General features: G+C 38.8%; 1 protein-coding gene across 4 annotated transcripts in view; it reads left to right on the forward strand.

Moving 5' to 3' along the window:
- Positions 1-21636, forward strand: part of Fbxo42 (F-box protein 42) — a 91202-nt gene that overhangs the window by 20055 nt on the left and 49511 nt on the right. For 3 of the 4 annotated variants that reach the window (XM_046468502.2, XM_046468505.2, XM_046468504.2), the window contains exon 2: positions 16258-16524. In XM_046468502.2, coding sequence (XP_046324458.1) covers positions 16275-16524 — 250 coding nt within the window. In that variant the 5' untranslated portion in view covers positions 16258-16274. Of the gene's footprint in view, positions 1-16232; positions 16525-21636 lie in introns of all 4 variants that reach the window. The other variant, XM_046468503.2, reaches the window with a different exon arrangement.

Here is a 21636-nt window from a genome sequence, read left to right on the forward strand (position 1 = left end):
AACCAAAAATAAAAGAAAGAAATAGGACAGAGAGAAGGCTGTATAAGTAAAAAGGTTTGATGGCTCACAGAAGTTGAAAATTGAGGGCATTTAACAATTATTTAAGTGGCATCTTAGCTCATCTCCAGGCTGTTTAAATTATGTGGGTAATGAAAGGTTTAGTTGGTTCTGCTTAATGTGTTTCCTCTTAGATGACCTGTATGTTCCTAGGAAAAATTTTACTTATCAGAATTAACTCAAGAAGAAATAGAAAACTCATGTAGGCTTATTAACACTAAAGAAATGAAATCAGTTGTCAGATAAATCTTACACAGAGTACTCCAGGTCCAGGTAGATTTTTAAGTAATCTCTGCCAAATATTCAAGAAATAGATAGCTCCAGTTTTAGGTGAACTCTTCCAGAGAATAGGAAAATAAAAAACAGTTCCCATGACCTTGGTTCCAAGAATCACAAAAGGACAACACAAGAAACAAAAATTATAGACGAGTGTCCCTCATGAATATAAGTGCAAAGATGCTGGACCAGACATTAGTAAACTGATCTAGCATTATAAAAACAACAACAAAAAACCATGACCTAGTTCAGTTTATCTGAGGAATACAAATTTTTTTTGTATTGTTTTGTTTTGGGGTGTTTTCTTGAGGGGCTGGGGTAGGGGAGTACCAGGGATTAAACCCAGAGGTGCTTGATCACTGAGCCACATCCCCCGCCCTTTTAATTTTTATTTTGAGACAGGGTCTCACAGAATTGCTGAGACTGACTTTGAACTTGTGATCCTCCTGCCTCAGCCTTCCGAGTTGCTGGGATTATAGGCATGTGCCACTGCACCTGGCTCACAAGCTTGTGTGTTTTGTTTGTTTTTTAGTATTTTTAATATTTGATGAAATTTATTTTATTTATTTATTCGTATGTATTACTGAGAATTGAACCCAGTGCCTCACACATGCTAGGCAACTGCTCTACCACTAAGCCACAACCCCAGCCCACAAGCTTGTTTTTTTGATATTAGAAAATTAATATAATTTACTTTCCAACAGACCCAAAGAAAATCATATACTATTTTAATAATTACAGGAGAACATTTGATAAACTTTAATACCCATTTATGATTTTACATCATTTAGATTTAAATTAAATAAAAAGTATACATTGGAGGGATCCCTTTGGAAGACAGTTTGACATTGCCTGGTAAGGGTGTACATGCAGTACCCTGCAACCCAGCTGTTTCACCCATACTGTACACTCTAGAGTAGTAGTTTTCAACTTTTAACTTACATCTTGCAACCTGCTGCATTGCTAAGGATGAAGACAATTTAGTGGCAGTGTTAAAATAAAATAGTAGAAAATATCAGTATAGAGACAGGGGATATAGCTTAGTGATAGAGCATTTGCCTAGCGAGTTCAAACCCTGTACCACAACAAACAAAGAAACAAATATGTTTTGGGGGGGATATCAGTGTACCTCAATGTAAAGGTACTAATTTTAGAAACCTATTCTTATTCATATATCTTAATGTGTTATGTGTAGTGGGGGCTGTTTTTGACATGAAATTTTTTTTTCCTGTGGTAAATAGAGTTGAAAAGCCATTGTTTTAGAGAAAGTAAAAGAGTGTTTTGGTTTTTTTATGTTTATTTTTGGTACCAGGGATTGAACTCAGGGCACTCTACCACTGAGCCACATCCCCAGCCCTATTTTGTGTTTTATTTAGAGACAGGGTCTCTCTAAGTTGCCTAGCGCCTCGCTGTTGTTGAGGCTGGCTTTGAACTTGTCATCTTCCTGCCTCAGCCTCCCAAGTTGCTGGGATTACTGGCTTGCGCCACTGATCCTGGCTAAAAGAGTTAATTATTTCATTAGAACTAAACACTGGAGCCAGGTGATTGCTGTCAATAGTAGAATGGATGAAGTGTGGCATGTGCCTGCAGAGGCATTTTACCTCACAGTGGAAATGAGCGCCTGCTGCAGGCACTGACTGCACAATGTAATGCTTAGGCATATATTATTATCTAATATTTTTTGTTTGTTTGTTTGTGGGGGGGTGCTGGGGATTTAACCCAGGGCAGTTTACCACTGGACTACATTCCCCAGTCTTTAAAAGAAAATTTGAGACAGGGTCTCACTAAATTGCTTAGGGCCTCCCTAAATTGACAGCCATCAGTCTCCCTTCTGTGATTTTGACTACTCTGGGTACTTCATATGGGTAGTATCATGTGATACTTGTCCTTTTATATGCCTGCTTCACTTAACATGAAGTCTTCAAGTCCTCCATGTTATGCGTTTTCAACTCCACCCCTACAAAAAGCCCCAGCATATTGTTGTGTTGTGTTTTGGTTTGTTTTTGGTACTGGAGTGGTTTACCACTAAGCTTCCCCCCTCCCCCATTTTTAAAAAAATTTTTTTCAATATATTTTTTTTAGTTATAGATGGACACACACCTTTATTTTATTTATTTTTATGTGGTGCCATGGATCAAATCCAGTGCTTCACACATGCTAGGCAAGCGCTCTTCACAACCCCGGCTATGCTTCCTCTTTTTATTTCTTATTTTGACATGTAGTCTGGCTAAGTTGCTGAGGCTGCCTTTGAACTTGCGATCCTATAGGTATGTGCCACCTCATCCAGTTCGTGATTGGCCAGGGTAATATGGAGGACAGCACCACACCTTCAAGCAGGGGGAATTTATAGTATAGATTGTGTGCCTGCTGCACAGGTGATTTTTTTCAGATATTTTATGAGTATATTCCTTTATCTTTCAACAAGATTGCTTTGCTTTGATCCCCACCAGGAAGTTTGGAGACAGGAGAAGTGGCTGGTTTTCCTTCTTACCCTGGTTACATATTCTTTTTTTTTTTTTTTTTTTAAAGAGAGAGAGAGAGAATTTTAATATTTATTTTTTAGTTTTTGGCGGACACAACATCTTTGTTTGTATGTGGTGCTGAGGATCGAACCCGGGCTGCACGCATGCCAGGTGAGCGCGTTACCGCTTGAGCCACATCCCCAGCCCCCATATTCTTTTTTTAAAATTTTATTTTTAATAAGCTGTTGATGGACCTTTATTTATTTTTATGCAGTGATGAGGATTGAACCCAGTGCCTCACACATGCTAGGCAAGCGCTCTACCACTGAGCCACAACCACAGCCCCTGGTTATCACATTCTTTGAAGTCCTTCTCATATTGCCACCAGGAATAGCAAGCTTTCCTAGACACTGATCAGTGTTTAACCTGACAAACATATTTCAAAATTGTGTGTGTGTGTGTGTGTGTGTGTGTTATTGGGGAATTGAACCCAGGTGTACTCTACCTCTGAGCTATATCCCCTGCCCATTTTATTTTTTGAGGCAGGGTTGCCCTAAGTTGCCTAGCCTGGGCTCAAACTTGGCAATTCTCCTACCTCAGCCTCCCGAGAAGCTGGGATTACAGTGTGCTTCACTGCGCCTGACTAGGATTTCTTTCCCTTTTAGGGTAGAATACTATTCCATTGTATGTTCCACTTATGCATATTTCAATTTTGCTTTATCCATGTGTATTCATGGACCTTTATTTTCTTATTTATATGTGGTGCTGAGAATCGAACCCAGTGCCTCGCACATGCTAGACAAGCGCTTTACCACTGAGCCACAACCCCAGCCCTATCCATGTGTATTTGTGTGTGTATATATATATAATTACCTATGTGGATATACATTGGGATTATAGTCTTTCTTTGCATAATAATTTGTCTTGGGAGATCTTTTTATCTCAATATGTGCCAAAATACTCACTTTAAAAAAACTGGATAATTAAATTCTGTAATTTAGATACAGCAGAATTTATCTACCGGTTCTCTCATTAACGAACACTTGTTTTGCAAGTTTTTGTGATTAAAAATCTCCTGTGCAGACTTTTTTTTGGGGGGCCAGGGTGGTACCAGGGATTGAACCCAGGGGTACTTTACCACTGAGCCACATCCCCTGCCCTTTTAAAAAAATTTTTTATTTTGAGACAGGGTCTTTCTAAGTTGCTTAGGGCCACACTAAGTTGCAAAGATCTTGCTATCCTCCTATCTTAGCCTCCCAAATCACTGGGATTACAGGTGTGCACTATCCTGTCCATCTTGTGCAGATCTTTTTGTATACATGGGTGTTTGGATGTTTGTGTTGGAAAGGTACCTTAAAATTAAGTTGCTGAGTCAAAAACTTTTGTGTTTCCATATTTTTTAAAATCTATATTTATTTTAGTTGTAAATGGACCTTTATTTTATTATTATGTGGTGCTGAGACTCGAACCCAGGTCCTGGGTTCAGTACTCACACATGCTAAGCAAGTGCTCTACCACTGAGCCACAATCCCAGCCCCATGTGTTTGCATATTTTAAAAAATATTTTTAATTTTTTTTGTTTTAGGTGGATACAATGTCTTTATTTTATTTTTATGTGGTGCTGAGTATGGAACCAGTACCTCACAGGTGCTAGGCAAGCACTCTATGACTTGAGCCACAACCCCAGCCCTGTGTTTGTATATTTTACATTGATAAATTTTGCCAAATCCAGTATGTTTTTGAACTTTTCCTTCCTCTGTTTGCATTTTGCCTGTGCAATATCAGAAATACTTGCATAGGACATGCAGATCTATTCATAAGAAATGCAGGGTCAAAGTAGGAAGTTGCCTTTAATTTTTTTAATCATGAAGACAACATTTCACCATACAGAACTGCTTATGCAAAGTAAAGTTCATTGAATTAATAAAAATATTCCTTTAATTGAAGCATCTGCGGTGGAGATGCTCTTCTTAATTTAAACCCTGGGGAGACTTTTGTTTTCCCTATTATTTCACTTACGCCTCTGAATGTTGAAGAGTGTTCTAACTTACATAATTTTGGAATGAGGTTTGGCCTTATTCTTTTTAATTTTAAGTAGAATAAAATAGCAAATTGCAGGAGAACCAGATGCTTAAAACTTAAGCTTCTTTGGAAAGTTATGAAGCTCTTCAGTTTTGACTGTAATAACGCCCAAACAATAATAAAGTTTGATATAATCTTTTGCAGTTTAAAAGATGTAAAAAAAGGTATTAGTTAAATCTTGTTAATAGTATAGTCATTAAAAATTTAGTGGGAGGGCTGGGTTGTGGCTCAGGGGTAGAGCGCTTGTCTAGCATGTGTGAGGCCCTGGGTTCGATCCTCAGCACCACATAAAAATAAAATAAAAATAAAGGTATTGTGTTCAACTACTTCTAAAAAATAATAAAATATTTAAAAAAATAGAATTTAGTGGGAGAGGGCTGGGGATATAGCCCAGTTGGTAGAGTGCTTGCCTTGAAAGCATAATGCCCTGGGTTCAGACCCCAGCACCCCCCCCCACACACACACACACACAAAGAATTTAGTGGGAGAAACACAGGAACAAAACATCATCAGTTTGACCCGCCAGTGGAGGAAAAGAGCAGTGAAGCTGTTTCTAGAAGAAACAAGGCTGCATTCGTTTTTGCAGGTCACATTGCACTTTGCCAATAGCCATCATCTCTGTTGTTTTCATGGTGTTGGGAATGGTTTCTCAGAATAACTGAGAAACTTTTAATTTAAATTAGTCTTAAACACACATACGTTAGAATTCAGACTCTGCATGTGTTGTTTTAATTGTGTTTCCTTTTTACCCCCAAAGCAAGTTAATGGTAAAATGTAATAGCTATGACATAAGGATGTTCCCAGTAATATTGCCTCAGGTTTGTGTTGTCTTAGGGTGCCTGTGTATGTGTATGAGGTTCGCTTTCTTGGAGGTCATGATCTTTCAACTTTTTCAGATTTTTTTGGTGGTAGTGCTTAGTACTGAACCCAGGACCTCATACATGTTATTTATTTATTTATTTATTTTTTGAGAGAGAGAGAGAGAATTTTTTTAATATTTATTTTTTAGTTTTCGGCAGACACAACATCTTTGTATGTGGTGCTGAGGATCAAACCCGGGCTGCACGCATGCCAGGCGAGCGCACTACCGCTTGAGCCACATCCCCAGCCCTCATACATGTTATTAATAATAAGCACATGCTCTATCTCTGAGCTACTTTCCCCCAGACCCTTGTTTAGGATTTTAAATAAACGTCTTTTTACAAAATTATATTACTTGGATGGTAGTGTTTTTGTGTATTTGTGTTTTTTCATTTTTTTGGAAAATAAAATTGTCAACACTGTGTCAGTCACCCTCCTCTCCCACCCCCCAAATTGCTGACCTGTGGAATTCAGAAGTCTGGGAATCATTGTGCTAAAGCCTTTTCCCAAGACTAAGAGAATCCTGGCATGCATTGGTTTTTCCATGGTCAGCCCATTTTGTCAGAGCAGACTTTTTCTGCAATAGTAGAAAAAGCCTAACATCTTAAAATAATGATTTACATTTAGTTGTAAATTTAAGTGTGTGGGCTTTTGTGTTTTGTTTTTGAGACATTCTGTTTTTCCCAGACTGATCTCAAACTCATGGACTCCAGTAATCCTCCTGCCCTAACTTCCTGAATAGCTGAAGCTACAAGCATATGCCACCATACATGGCTTGTTTTTAAATTTATGAATTAAAAATTATTCTTCAGTTCCATTTTTACCCTCTATTCCCTTGTTTTACTTAAGTTTTTGATCATCTGAACTCTCTGATTTTATTATTTCTTAATATGAAGTCTCTTTGTTTTGTCAGAATAAGAATTAAGATTTGGGCTATAGCTGGGCATGTTGGCATGTGCCTGTAGTTTTAGCCATTTGGGAGGCTGAGGTAGAAGGCTAGACTGAGCAACTTAGTAAGATCCTACCTCAAAATTAAAAATAGAGCTAAGGATGTTTAAAACAAAATGGGTTGTCTTTTTGACTTTCAAACAAATTTCTAAAATTGTTCTCTTGTTAATTCATTCAGCATGCTACTGTTGAGTGCATAGATTGTGTGTCAGGTACTGGGTATAGAAAATGGAATTATGTTCTTGTGTGCCCTAATGAGAAGAGGAGGAGGAGGCAGCACACAGCTGCAGTGTAGTAATTGATAGGATGTAGGCAGGTACTGAATATTTTGGGAGTAGGGAAGGAGAGATATGATTTGCTTGAATTGAGCATTTCTGTAGCCCAGTGCAATTTTGAGTTTACTACTGTTATATTATAATTATTTGCATTTTTCTTGCTTTTCACAGTTTTCTTTCTTAAATAGTTACCTCTCTTCCCCTTTTCTCTGAACTGGGAATTGAACTCAGGGGTACTATACCATTGAGCTACATCCCAACCCTTTAAAATTTTGAGACAGGATCTTGCCATGTTGCCCAGACTGACCTTGAACTTGTGATCCTCCTGCCTCAGTCTCTCAAGTTGCTGGAATTATAGGCATGTGCCACCATGCCTGGCTCAGTATCTTTTTTTTTTTTTAACTGTTAGTACTTACTAACAACAGCAAATCCTTTGGATACTATATAAAGGTATAAGAGAGCAGCCCTAGGAACTGGTCCATTTCTGACAACTTTGCAAGTCATCAGTTGCTTTCATTTAATATCAGCCTTTGTAAAGAATGATAAGACAGTAGACAGATGGAAAATTTGGGAAATACTTTGTTTTTCTATTTCATTAAAAGGAGTCCTAATTGAGTAACACAGTGTTAACTATTAAAATAAAACTCCAGCTGACATCTCTTATTAAATTTGGAATGTTTTGTAGAAACAGCTCTGAATTTTGCATCTCAGAGTAGCTCACAGTTTTCTAATAGCTATGATAGTTATGCCAAATTTTTCTATTCCTAGACTTTGTCAAGACATTGACTGTACGAAATTAAGGAGTTTCTAGATTATGAGCTTTTGTTAAGGAGTTTCTAGATTGTGAGCTTTTGTTAATGTAGATAAAATATTAAATAGTGTATACATGTGGTTAAAAACACCTGTTGAGTACAAAATGGTTTTTAGCTTTTGTCCAAAAGATAATTCTGTGAGTGGCAAAGAATATTAGTTTAAGAAACAGTAATTTTTAAAAGTTCTCTTATCCTTCTACCTCTCTGTTCATTCCCTGAAGGCCTGTGTATTCATTAGTGCTCAGCCTGCATGCCTGCCTCTGTGACTTCCTTATCCTAGTGGTACTCAAAGGCTACCCGCTCAGGCTTCTTTTTGTACCATGGGTCATTTGTCATACAGTGTCTTGTGTTGACGTATTTACTTATGCATGTGTCTTTACCCTTAGGGGATAATCTGTGAGAACAAATAGTGGCATATCCTTCTTTGTACCTTTCCTGGGATCCAAGCACAGTAGTTTTGCACACAGCAGATATTATATTTTTGAATGCATGAAGTAAGTTAGAATTTTATATTTGATCATTTTTTCACTTCCTATAATTTTCATTTGATTTGGTACAATGATGATGATAATAATGGTGGCATATTAATAAGGCTTATTATCTTAAAATGAATCATATTGTGAACTTCTGAAATTCCTCATTTGACAGTGTTTTATATTTTCAAGAGTAGCATTTTCTACTTTTTTATAGCCACTGAGGTGGGTAACTTCTTGATTTCATAATGGTATCTGTGTAAGTTTGCTGCTTTGTCTTTGAAGCATCAGGAGTCCTCCTGCTGAGTAAGGGATGTTCTGGGTGCTTCTGTTTAATCCAACTTCCTCTTTTTAAATTTTTTTTTGTACCAGGGATTGAGCCTGGGGCCCTTAACCACTGAGCCACATCTCCAGCCCTTTTTGTACTTTATTTAGAGAAGGGTCTCATTGAGTTGCTTAAGGCCTCGATAAATTTCCGATGCTGGCTTTGAACTTGCAGTCCTCCTGCCTCAGCCTCCTGAGCCAATGAGATTACTGGTGTGTACCATCACACCTGGCTTTTTGTTGTTGTTGTTGTTATAAGGAATTGAACCCAGGGCTGCTTTACCACTGAGCTATATCTCAAGCCATATGTAGGTATGTGTGGATATGTATATGTGTACACACACACACATTTTTTAACAAGTTCTCACTAAATTGCCCAGGCTGGCCTTGAATTTGTAATCTTCCTGCCTTAGCTTCCCTAATTGCTGAGATTATGTTTTGAACCACTTGCCTAGCCAGCTCCTCATTCTGTATGTCTCAGTGCTTCATTTTACTATCATTATGACTTTACCTTTTTTTTTTTTTGGTGCTGGTATTGAATCCAATAGCACTTTTCTATTGAGCTATGTCTCTAGTTATTTTTATTTTTTATTTTGAGACAGGGTCTCACTACATGACTGAAGCAGGCATATACCACCATGCCCAGATCCTTGTTACATTACCCCCCCCCAAAAAAAAAACCAACCTTTGAAATTGTAAAGAATAAACCTGATTGCATTTTAAATCTTCAGCTTCCTTGTAGGTAAATGAGGTGAATTCCAGCTTTTATAAAGACCTGTTTGCTCCAGGGGATTATCTAGATGTATAGCAGCCAAAGACACAGATTAATCACATTTTGCACGAAATCCCACAATGACTTTTATATGTATAATGAAGTAATTCAGTTCCCATCTTTCACATGTATGTATATTAATGAATGTGATTTTTGTGAAACCGTTTAAACTTTGTCACTCTTTGCATTGAATTAGGTCTTTTCATTTTCCCCAGAGTGATGGAGTTTGGAAAAACACAAACTGAAGTTAACTTAATGGGATCCAAACTCCTTTAGGGCAGAGACCATTCAGAGGAGCACAAAGCTTATAGACATTTCAATCTTGGATTCCTTCCTTCCTTCCTTCCTACCAGGGATTGAACTCAGGGTCACTCAACCATTGAACCACATCTCCAGCCCTATTTTGTATTTTATTTAGAGACAGAGTCTCACTGAGTTGCTTAGTGCCTCGCTTTTGCTGAGGCTGGCTTTGAACTCGCCATCCTCCTGAGCAGCTAGAATTACAGGTGTGCGCCCCAGTGCCCTGCTTCTATCTTGGATTTCTTTAAGTTGCTTAACTCTCATAGGCTGTAAGTTCCCTGCAGTAAACTGTATCATATGTTGATATGTGCTGTCTTTACAGAATCATTATGAAGAAGGTAAGAACTTTCCTTTTTTAAGGATAGAGGGTTTTCCTTTCTTACTGTATGACGTACCCTAAGTCACACAGCATTAATGCTACAAGCAGTAACTATGTCTAACAATCTCAAAGTCTTGTGTGTGTGTGTGTGTGTGTGTGTGTGTACACACCAGGGATTGAACTCAGGGCATTTGACCAATGTGCCACATCCCTAGCCCTATTTTGTATTTTATTTAGAGACACGTTCTCACTGAGTTGCTTAATGCCTCACTTTGCTGAGGTGGCTTTGAACTTGCAGTCCTCCTGCCTTAGCCTCCCAAGCCACTGGAACTATAGGTGTGTGCCACTGCGCCCAGCTCAAATTCTTAATTTGAATGTTTACCTCAGAAGGCAGAGGGGTGGTTAGAAAGTGATTTTGGGATAGGAATGTGTCTTAGTGGTAGAGCACTTACCTAGCATGTGTGAGGCCCTGGGTTTACTCCAAAGCACCCAAACAGAAAGAGAAACACATTTGTATTTAAATGGATTTGATATAATAGTTTTTTAGGGGAAAAAAATTCTCTTGCTGGTCATGGTGGCATATGTCTATAATCCCATGGCTCGGGAAGCTGAGGCAGGAGGATTACAAATTCAAAGCCAGACTCAGCAACTTAGTGAGGCCCTTAGCTACTTAGACCCTGTCTCAAAATAAAAAAATAAAAAGGTTTGGGGATGTGGCTCAGGATATGAGTGCCCCTGGGTTAAATAACCCTACTGCGGGGTTTCTCTTCTCTCGATTAAAAGGCTCAGGTATTACTCCAATTGAACTGGGCTAACTGGGCAGCACGAAATAACCACCAAGAGCCACAAATATCTTTTTCTTTGGGGTCCGCAGAAAGAGAGAGCAAGAGCACGCGCTGACCCCTTTTATTGAGAAGAAGCTATTCAAATGAGGCAAGTGATCAGGTTTCAGGGGGCTGAGTCTACTTCATGATGTCCACTGTCAGCAGGTTGACTTAAACCTGGGTAGGCCACACCCAAGGGCACATTAAGAGAAGGGGACACACACAAGGCACTTCCATGGAAGATTCTATCCTAAACATGGCAAGGGGTTATATTACAAAGGAACAAGTGAGCATAGCTTCAACCATGGGGCTGTAGCAAGACACACCCATGCACGAGACACTGACCCTCAAACCCAAGAAAGGTGGGGAAAACTCTGCCACATTTCTGTGACTGAGCACCTCAACACACAACCGGGGAGTGTGACTGGGTGTAAGGTTGGTCTCCCACACCCTATCCCACCCCCCAAAAAAATTCTGGGCCAATTAAATGATTTCTAAAACACTTTCTTTTTTGACCTGGCAGTGGGTGACTGGGTGTGGCTTATGAGCCTGGCAACAGACTCTCAGGCCAGTGTACACCTTAAAAGGTCAGAATTTGCCAGGTACTGTGGTACGTGCCCAATGACTCAGGAAGCTAAGGCAGGAGAACTGCAAGTTTGAGGCCAGCCTCAGCACTTTAGCAAGGCCCTAAGCAACTTGGCAAGACCCTGTCTCAAAAATAGAAAGGGCTGGGGATGTAGCTTAGTGGTGGAGTACCCCAGGGTTCAATCCCCAGTGCCCCCCAAAAAGAAGAAAGAGTTTAGAATTTGCCAGGCATAATGGCCTATACCTAATCCCAGCTACTCAAGAAGCTGAGACCTGAAGATCCCAAGTTCAGGGCCCACTTGTGCATCTTAATATAAACCCTGTTTTAAATATTTTTTAAAAGGGGCTAGGGATGTAGTTCAGAGGTAGCATGCTCTGGATTCAACCTCTAGTACTTGGGGGAGGGGAAGTCAGAATTCAAGGGACCAGAGATATATACTAATAATGACCAATAAAATATCTTGACAGCATCCAGTGACATATATGGGTTAGGTCTGCTATTTCCTGAGAAATGATATAATTTCTCACCATAAAGGTGTTCTGAGTAGAAATGCCTATAAACTTTGTGCCCATCTGAATGGTCTCTGCCTTCAAGCAGGTTGGATCCTATTAGGTTAACTTCAGTTTGTGTTTTTCCTGAAATTATCACTTTGAGTAAAATGGAAAGACCTAATATAAATGTAAAGAGATTTCTTTGGGCTGGGGATGTGACTCAAGCAGTAGCGCGCTCACCTGGCATGCGTGTAGCCCGGGTTCGATCCTCAGCACCACATACAAAATAAAGATGTTGTGTCCGCCAATAACTAAAAAATAAATATTAAAATTCTCCCCCCCCCCCCCCCCCGCTTCTTTCTCACTCTCTCTTTAAAAGATTTCTTTTAAACATTTGGTAAAAATCACATTCATTGAGTTAATGCACATACATGTGAAACATTTTGTAGGGCTTCTTTTGGTATGAAAACAAGAAAAACTCAGCTTCAGAATGCCTTTGTGTCCTCGGGGAGTATAAGTGATGGTTTCATAACCTCATCATGGAAGTGAAAATGAAGTGCTGTGCAGATTGGCACTGGGCATGCAATTACTGAGGAATTTCATGTGAGCCCACTCCTGGTCTTCTCCTGGGCATCTGTGCCAGGGTCAAGCTAGCAAAAATGCCTTCAGGGGTCTGAGACTTGATGTTTTTGTGGACGGAGAAATGGTTGAGTGAATGCCTTTGTTGAGACTTGCCAATTGTACTTTTAGAAGATTTGGAAGAGGAGTAGATTGGTTTGTTGAATCAAACAGATTTATTTTGTTTGGGAAAAATAGTAACATAAATGACCTTTATAGTCTCCATTGATTCAATTTGTTCTGAAGCAGACCTTCTAAGGCTCATAGTCTCTCAGAATGTCTTGCAAAGTAACCAGGCATGCTAATGCACGCCTGTAATCCCAGCAAATTGGGAGGCTAAGGCAGGAGGATGGCAAGTTCAAGGCCAGCCTGGGCAACCTTAGTGAGACCCTGTCTCAAAATACAGAAAGGCCTGGGATGTAGCTCAGTGGTTTAGGGTCCCTGGGTTCAACCTCCAGTTTCTCTCTTTGTCTCATGTTTACATACATGAGAATGTTGTACAAGGGAATGGCTGTATATAATTTAAATGTGAATGAAGTAGTCAAACTCAAGAAGTCTATTTCTTTGGACTCTTAGTGATTTTAGAGCAGAAGGGAGTTAATAAAGAAAGTAAATAAATTAGGGAAATGGCCAATAGGAAGTGATAATATGCAGGGGAACAAGAAATAGTGATTTTTTTTCCTTTGCCAGAAAAACATTTCTGATTTTTATTTTTTCACATGACTGTACCCTCTTTTTTTTTTTTTTAGAGAGAGAGAGAGAAAGAGAATTTTTTTAATATTTATTTTTTAGTTTTCGGCGGACACACATTTTTCTTTGTGGTGCTGAGGATCAAACCTGGGCCACACACATGCCAGGCGAACGTGCTACCGCTTGAGCCACATCCCCAGCCCTGTACCCTCTTTTAATACAGGAGTTAAGGCTGGAAGTGGAGCTGTCTGTTCATTGAAATACAGCTCACTCAAATCGGGTTGGAAAAAACCTGAAGATCCTATATCTAACATAGTTGAAAGCAAATTAATTATGATATTCTTGTTTTGGGTTGGGGGCTGGGAGGAGGGAAATGATTTCCTTTGGTTGCCACTGCCTCTGCACCACAGCACCAGGAGGATTTAGTCCGCTGTACTAACCCAGGAACTGCCAGTTCCCCATTATCACCAAGATCCTAGCAGCCAGGTTGCTAGATGCATTTGTGGCATTGTGAGCTGTGAGCTAATTAAGTAGATAAACAATTTTTGGAAACGATGAGTGTTGATTCATGTTTCCATTTTTTTTTTATTGATGATTCTTCCAGTTTTCAAAGATGTGCATAATTGGTATATGAATTAAGGATTGGTAGAGATGAGGTGAGTTTCCTGTCCCCTCTCTTGCCCTCCCCCTCACCTTTTTTGTTGTGGTTGTTCTAATCTGATATACATGACAGCAGAATGTATTCATTGTACACAAATGGAGCACAGTTTTCACTTCTGGTTGTAGGGTCACACCATTTGTGCAATCATACATGTACCTAGGGTAGTGATGTCCATCCCATTCCACCATTTTTCCTACCCCATCCCCTATCCTCAGCTCTCCCTCCCCTTTACTCAATCCAAAGTTGCTCTACTCATCTCTCACCCCCACCCCCCATTATGGATTAGCATCCACTTATCAGAGAAAACATTCAGCCTTTGATTTTGGGGGATTGGCTTACTTTGCTAAGCATGATATTCTCCAACTCCATCCATTTACCTTCAAATGCCATAATTTTATTCTTTTTTAATGCTGAGTAATATTCTTCTATGTGTGTGTGTGTGCGCGCATGCATTTTACAGTTTCTTTATCCATTCTTCTATTGAAGGGTCCCCCTTACCTTTTGCAACATTTCAGATCTTTCTCAAAGTCCCAAAGTATATTTTCTTCCTATTATTCTTTTTATCAGTGCTAGAGAGAAATGCTGGATGTTTGTAAGGTAGAGTGGCATAGTGAACCATCTGGGTAGATGTGGGTGGAACAAAGCAAGTAAATATATTATAGAGTAATAAAATTATCTCAGGTGTCTCTTCAAGAAAGGGTTGGCATGCTGGACATGGTGGCACTAGCCTATAATTCCAGCTGCTTGGGAGGCTGAGGCAGGAGAATTGCAAGTTCAAAGCTAGCCTCAGCCTCTTAGTGAGGCCCTAAGCAACTCAGAGAGACCCTAAGGGCTAGGGAGGTGGCTCAGTGGTTAAGCGCCCTGGGCTCAATTCTCAGTACCAAAAAAGAAAAGAAAAAAAAAGGCTGGCTGGCCGCCTGCAAAGGAGTGTAGCCGCTCCTGTTAGCAGCTTCAAGGTCTACCCCTTGGAGCCAAGGTCATGCTCTTCCTAGAGGGGTCCCAACCAGTGGCTGAGCAAAGCAGTGATGTAAGAACTTCTCCCTGTCCCCTTATATTGTGTTCCTTTAACTGGCCATCTGTACTAGCTCTCACAGGCTTTGGCAGTCTGTGATCTAATGTGTCCACCCCCCCCCCCCAGTCCTGCTTCTTCCTCTCACAGAAGTTACTCATCAGTCAACCTTTTTCATTCTTAATAATGTTTAGTATCTGCTTCCTGAAGAATCTAACTTGGGACACAGTTCTTATATAAGTCACCCTGTTTCCTTAATTTTACCCTTTTTATAAAACCGCAGTCCTTGTCTGCAAGGCTTTGCATGCATCAGTGGTTTTCTCTATACATTTATGGTCTTTTCATAAAATTTAAGGAATACAGAAAAGTACAAAGAGGAAAATATTAAAATGATCTGTTATCTCCACTAGAAATAACTACTGATAATAGCTTATTTGGGTAAACTTCAGAAAAGTGCATAAGTACTCAGTTCAGTGAATCTTTCATGAACAGAACATATCTGTGTAACTAGTACCCAGTCAGGAAAACAGAACTTTACTAACATTTTAGGAGCTTCCCATTTGCTCGCCACTGTCCTCATTTGTAATATAAGTAAAATTTAAAACTTGACATAAGTATAATTAGGTAGTATATCTCGTCATCTTTTGCTCAGTATTATGTCTGCAAGGTTTATCTGTGTGTATGTACTCTTCATTCTTGGCTGTATAATATTCCACTGTGCGAATGTACCACCATTTATCTTTTCTGGACATTTGGGTTGTTTCAGTTTTCATTCCCTGGATCTGTTATGATGTTTTCTGTGGTAAACGTTGTATTATATTATCACATAATTATATGTAATAATTATAGCTAATTATTCTGGGAGCATTAATTATGCTCTTAAGTGACTTGTTTTTATGTAAAAGCCAGAAAAAAAAAATGTCTTGTTTTGCTTTTGCAGTGCTGAGAATCAAACCAAGTTTTGTACGTGCCAGACAAGCTTTCTTGTCACTGAAAATACCCCAAAAATGGTATTCTTAACTCACATCCTCAGAATTTTATTACTCTTTGCAGGACCCAGAGTTAGTTTTTCCTTTAAGTTCAAGATTTTGGATCGTTGTTATTGGCCAATGGAAGCTAGCTGTTATTCTCTTTGTTGTCTGTGTCAGACTTTTTGAGTTAAAGTAGTTAGTTTTCCAGTTTTAAGATTGTACCAGAACTTGGCTGCCTTCCTGGTTTCCACTGTGTGTGTGGGTATAATCAGATCCTTTGTAGGTGGGCTTGGGTTTTGAGCTCCTCCTGTTAGATTAAGGTGGCTCACAACTACTGTGGGGAAATGCTGAAGAGAAGAGGTCGTAGTGAGGGAGGAAATCTGAACAGCCTGAGTCCTGGGCTGCTGCTAACAATCTGCAGGATGTTTGTTTCTTGTCTACTCCAGCTGTCAAGTGGAATGTCATGGCCAGCTCCTCGGACAGTGAAGATGACAGTTTCATGGCTGTGGACCAAGAAGAAACTGTGCTGGAAGGGACAATGGAGCAAGACGAGGACCCCCACCCAGTACTGGATGTCGAGGAGCCTAGACATGACAGATCCATGTCTGAGCTGCCAGAAGAGGTCTTGGAGTATATCCTGTCCTTTCTCTCACCATATCAGGAACATAAAACCGCAGCCCTTGTCTGCAAACAGTGGTATCGACTTATCAAAGGTACTGTGAAGGCAAAAGCTTTATTAATAAACCCTTTCAAATTGTGTTCAATGATTTATTTTTAGATTCCCAACTTCCTTTTCTCCCTTAAATGTATTATGATTATAAAATTTAGTATAAGACAACCCATTTTCCTTTTTTTTTTTATATTGGTTGGTTTTATGCATAGCTTGAATATATAGTATTTAAAATGAAGATTTACAGTTTAAAAATGAGGATTCTTTTTAAAAGCTTCATATTCTTTTTTTTTTGGTACCAGGGATTGAACTCAGGGTCCCTCAACCACTGAGCCACATCTCTAGTCCTCAGGGTCTCACTGAGTTGCTTAGCACCTTGCTTTTGCTGAGGCTGGCTTTGAACTCATGATCCTCCTGAGCCTCTGGGATTACAGGTGTACACCACCACACCTAGCTCTAAAAGCTTCATATTCTTAAAGGTGATTTGGAAAAGGTTCTGTTGTACTTGAATAGGTAATGCAGGCATGGATATGAGAGAACTATAAGAGCTAACATGAATATTGCTCTTACTGTGTGTCAAGCACTATTGTAATTGCTCTCATCTCACAACAAACTACAATAGAATGTACTTCATTTTATAGATGAGGAAACTGAGGGGGGCAGTAACTAAATCAAGGTCACACAAGTAGTAAATGAAGGATCGAAGATTCATATTCAGTCATTTTGGCTTTAGAATCCTTGCTCTTAACTAGGAGATATATATGTATATATGTATATATATATATATATATACACATATATACACACATATATATATATATGTATATATATATATATACACACACACACACACACACATATATAATCTCTCAAAGTAGCTTATTTTAGCAAAACGTGATCATGAAAGCATTTACTACTTAATTTTATCTTTAAGAAGCACAGGCCCTCTGTGTATTTTTTTCTTTTTGTAGATTTTTCTTCTTGTAGATTGAACTCATGACCTAGTGCATGCTAGGCAAGTGCTTTACTACTGAACTACTACATCTCTAGCCCTTTTTAAATTTGAGACCGAGTCTTGCTAAGTTGTCCAGGCTGGCCTCACACTTGCAATCCTCTTGCTTTACCTTCCTGAAGAGCTGGGATTTCAGGCATGTACCGCCATGCTCAGCTAGGTGGGTTCACTCTTGACAATGTGCATTCTATGAGTTTGACCAAATGTACAACGTGCATCCACTACTATAGTACCACATAGTAATGTCACTGTCCTAGAACTCCTCTGTGCTTTGCGTAGTCATCCTTCCCTTTCCCCAATCCCCGCAACTGTCTCCATTGTTTTGCCTTATTCCAGAATGTCATAGCCTTTCAAGTTGCCTTTTTTCACTTAGTAATAAGAATTTCTGTTTTCTCTATGTCTGTTCATGGTTTGTTAGCTCATTTCTTATTAGTGAAGGGTAATAATCCATTTTCTGAATGAACCATAGTTCATTTATTCATTCACCACTAAAGGACATCTTCCATGCTTCCCAAATTTGGTCCTTGTGAATAAAGCCATTCTTACCATCCATGGGCAGGTGCTCCTATAGACGCAAGTGTTCAGCTCCTTTGGGTAAATACCAAGGAACACAGTTGCTAGGTAATATGGTAAGAATTTGTTCAGTTACATAAGAAGCCACCACACTGTTTTCTGAAGTGGCTGTACCATTTTCCATTACCACCAGCAACAGATAACAGTTCCTATTACACATCCTCAACACCATATTTAGTTGTCATTGTTTTGGAATTTCCCCATTAAAATAGACTTATAGTAGTTTGTCATTTTAATTTACAGTTATCTGATGATAAATTATATGGAGCATCTTTTCATATGCTTATTTGTCACCCATATATCTTTGGTTAGGTGGCTGTTAAAGTCTTTGATCCATTTTTAAAAATTGGATTTTATTTATTTATTTATTTATTTTGTGGTGCTGGGATTGAACCCAGGGCCTTGTGCATGCAAGGCAAGCACTCTATCAACTGAGCTCTATCCCCAGCCCACTATTTTTTTTTAATATTTTTTTAGTTGTGAATGGACACAATATCTATATTTATTTTTTTGTGATGCTGAGGATAGAACCCAGTGCCTCACACATGTGAGGTAAGTGTTCTACCATTGAGCTACAGCCCCAGCCACCATGTTTTGTTTTGTTTTTTAATGAGTTCTTGGACTGGAGTTGTGGCTCAGTGGTAGAGTACTCACCTAGCATGTGTGAGGTGCTGGGTTTGATCCTCAGCATCATGTAAAGAAAATAAGTAAACAAATAAAATGAAGGTATTGTGCCCGACTATAACTAAAAAAAAAATAAAAATAAAAAGAGTTCTGTAATGTTTTGGATAATACACCTTTATCAGGTAAGTCTTTTGCACATATTTTCTCCCACTCTACAGCCTATTCTTTCATTCTCTACAGTGTTTTTAGGAGAATAGAAAATTATAATTTGGGGGGGGGGGTCACTAGGAATTGGACCCAGGAGTGCTTTGCCACAGAGCTACTTAGATCTTCAACCCTTTTTATTTTTTATTTTGGGACAGGGTCTTACTAATTTACTCTGGGTGGCCTCGAACTTGGGATCCTACTATCTTAGCCTCCCAAGTTGCTGGGATTATAGGGATGTGTCACTGCACCCATCCAGAAATTTCAGTGAGATCCAGTTTATCAATTCTTTCTTTCATGATTTTTGCCTTTGGTGTTGTATCTAAAAAGTCATCTCCAAATCTAGGGTCATCTAGGTTTTCTGTTACCTTCAATGAGTTTTATAGTTTTGCATTTTACATTTGGGTCTCTCCATTTTGAGTTAGTTTTGAAGGTATTCTGCTTTCCTTTTTCTGAATAGATAAGCTCAGTTCAGCACCATTTGTTGTAAAAGGCTTTTTCCTCCATTTTCTTGGCTTTGCTCCATAGTTAAAGATGGTGTTTAACCGGTACAGCTGTGCACACTGGTAATCCCAGCTGCTTGGGAGGCTGAGGCAGGAGTATTGCACATTCAAAGCCAGCCTCAGCAAAAGTGAGGGGCTAAGCAACTCAGTGAGACCCTGTCTCTAAATAAAATACAAAATAGGGCTGGGGATGTGGCTCAGTGGTTAAGTGCCCCTGAGTTCAATCCTGGTACCTTAAAAAAAGCAAGCAAGCAATGGGCATATGGATTAAAAATATTCTAATTCTTTTTAACTGTGAGTTCAGCTAAATTGAATTTATCATACTATGGGGATAGTGATCATCATGGAAAACATGTATAACTATGTACTGTGATTCTGCTTAAAGGTCTACTAAGGTTACATAAATTGAGAAATGATAGATTCTTTCAAAATGTAACATAACATTGATTGGACTTTTCCTTCAGAAGTTTGCACTGATGTAATCAGAAATTGAAATGAATGCGTTAGAAATAGGTTGTTCCTGAAACATAAAGCTTTCACCTTTTTAAATAGGCTATATTTTTTAGAGAAGTTTTAGGTTCCTAGCAAAGAACTGCTAAGTTCAGGAATTTCCCATATGCTCCCTGTCATTCAGCCTCCCTCTTATCAGCTTTGTCCACGTAAGTGGAACATTTGTTACATTGACACATTATTATCACCTAGAGGTCATAGTTTGTATAAGGTTTCACTCTTTTTTTTTTTTAATATTTATTTTTTAGTTTTAGGTAGACACAATATCTTTATTTTATTTTATTTTTTATGTGGTGCTGAGAATCGAACCCAGTGCCTCACGCATGCTAGGCAAGCACTCTGCCACTTGAGCTGCATCCCCAGCCCTAAGGGTTCACTCTTGATCTTGTATGTTCTGTGGATTTGGACAAATGTATAATGACATGAATCTACCATTGCAGTAAAGTCTGTGTCTGTCTGTCTGTCTGTCTGTCTCTCTCTCTTTCTCTTTTCTACATAGGCTCTTTAAAAAATTCTTTTTCCTTAGTTAAGAATTCATCATTTCATAATCTTTTATTAGCTTATTATTGTAGAATGCTTGGGAGCTGTGATCTATCTACAGATATTCATAATACCTACTAAATTACAGATACTGTCTTATCATATTCTTTCACAGAGCTAAATTATCCCATCACCCCTTTGCTTTGGAGAAAATAAATACCACTTATCTTGGTGTATTGTCTCATGATAAAGGGGGCCAGGGTTACAGTTAACCTTGAGAAAGTCAATAACCTCCCTGTATTTTGGTAAAATAAGGATTAGATCTTCCCAATTTGAAATTCTTTGATTGTTTCCTTTCTTTGAATAAAAAAATCAAAGAAATTAACCTAGATTAGTGGGAGGGAGGCTGAAGCAGGAGAAGCACAAGTTGAAGGCCAGTCTTGGGAATTTAGCCAAAACCTGTCTCAAAATAAAAAATACAAAGGGCTGGGAATGTGGCTCAGTGGTTGAATACTCCTGGGTTCAATCCCAGTACCAATAAATAAATAAATAAAATCAAAGAAATTTAGACTAGTTTTCTTTCTCTTTCACCACCAACTGGAATTTTTTTTTTTTTTTTTTTTTTAAGAAATCAGAAGAAGGGGCTGGGGATGTGGCTCAAGTGGTAGCGTGCTTGCCTGGCATGCGTGTGGCCTGGGTTCGATCCTCAGCACCACATACAAATAAAGATATTGTGTCCGCCGAAAAACTAAAAAAATAAATATTAAAAAATTTAAAAAAAAAAAAAAAAAAAAAAAAGAAATCAGAAGAAGAGAACTAGAAGTTCAGACTTTCAGTCCAGTTTTGGACAGGTCCTTTAACCACTCTGGACTTATTTCCTTAATATGCTAATGATGCTAATCATGCCTATTTCAGAGCCAAGAATATTTTTTTTTAATATTTATTTGTTGTAGTTGAACACAATACCTTTATTTTGCTTATTCATTTTTATGTGGTGCTGAGGATTGAACCCAGGGCCTCACACATGCTAAGTGAGTGCTCTACCGCTGAGCTACAACCCCAGCCTTCAGAGCCAAGAATATTAAGATTGAATCTCATATATATATAATTCTAAGGCCTAAATGAAACAGCATAATATTCATTCTTCATATACAAAAAATGTTAATGGAAAACATCAGAGTATGAGCTGATGGCATAGAGACTAAAAAGCCTGTACTATTGGGCCCTGAAATTATCTGCTATCTCTAAG

The sequence above is a fragment of the Marmota monax genome, unplaced genomic scaffold, assembly GCF_021218885.2.
Source record: "Marmota monax isolate L192 unplaced genomic scaffold, Marmota_monax_Labrador192_F-V1.1 WCK01_AAM20220418_F8-fsc00008, whole genome shotgun sequence".
Lineage (NCBI taxonomy): Eukaryota > Metazoa > Chordata > Mammalia > Rodentia > Sciuridae > Marmota > Marmota monax.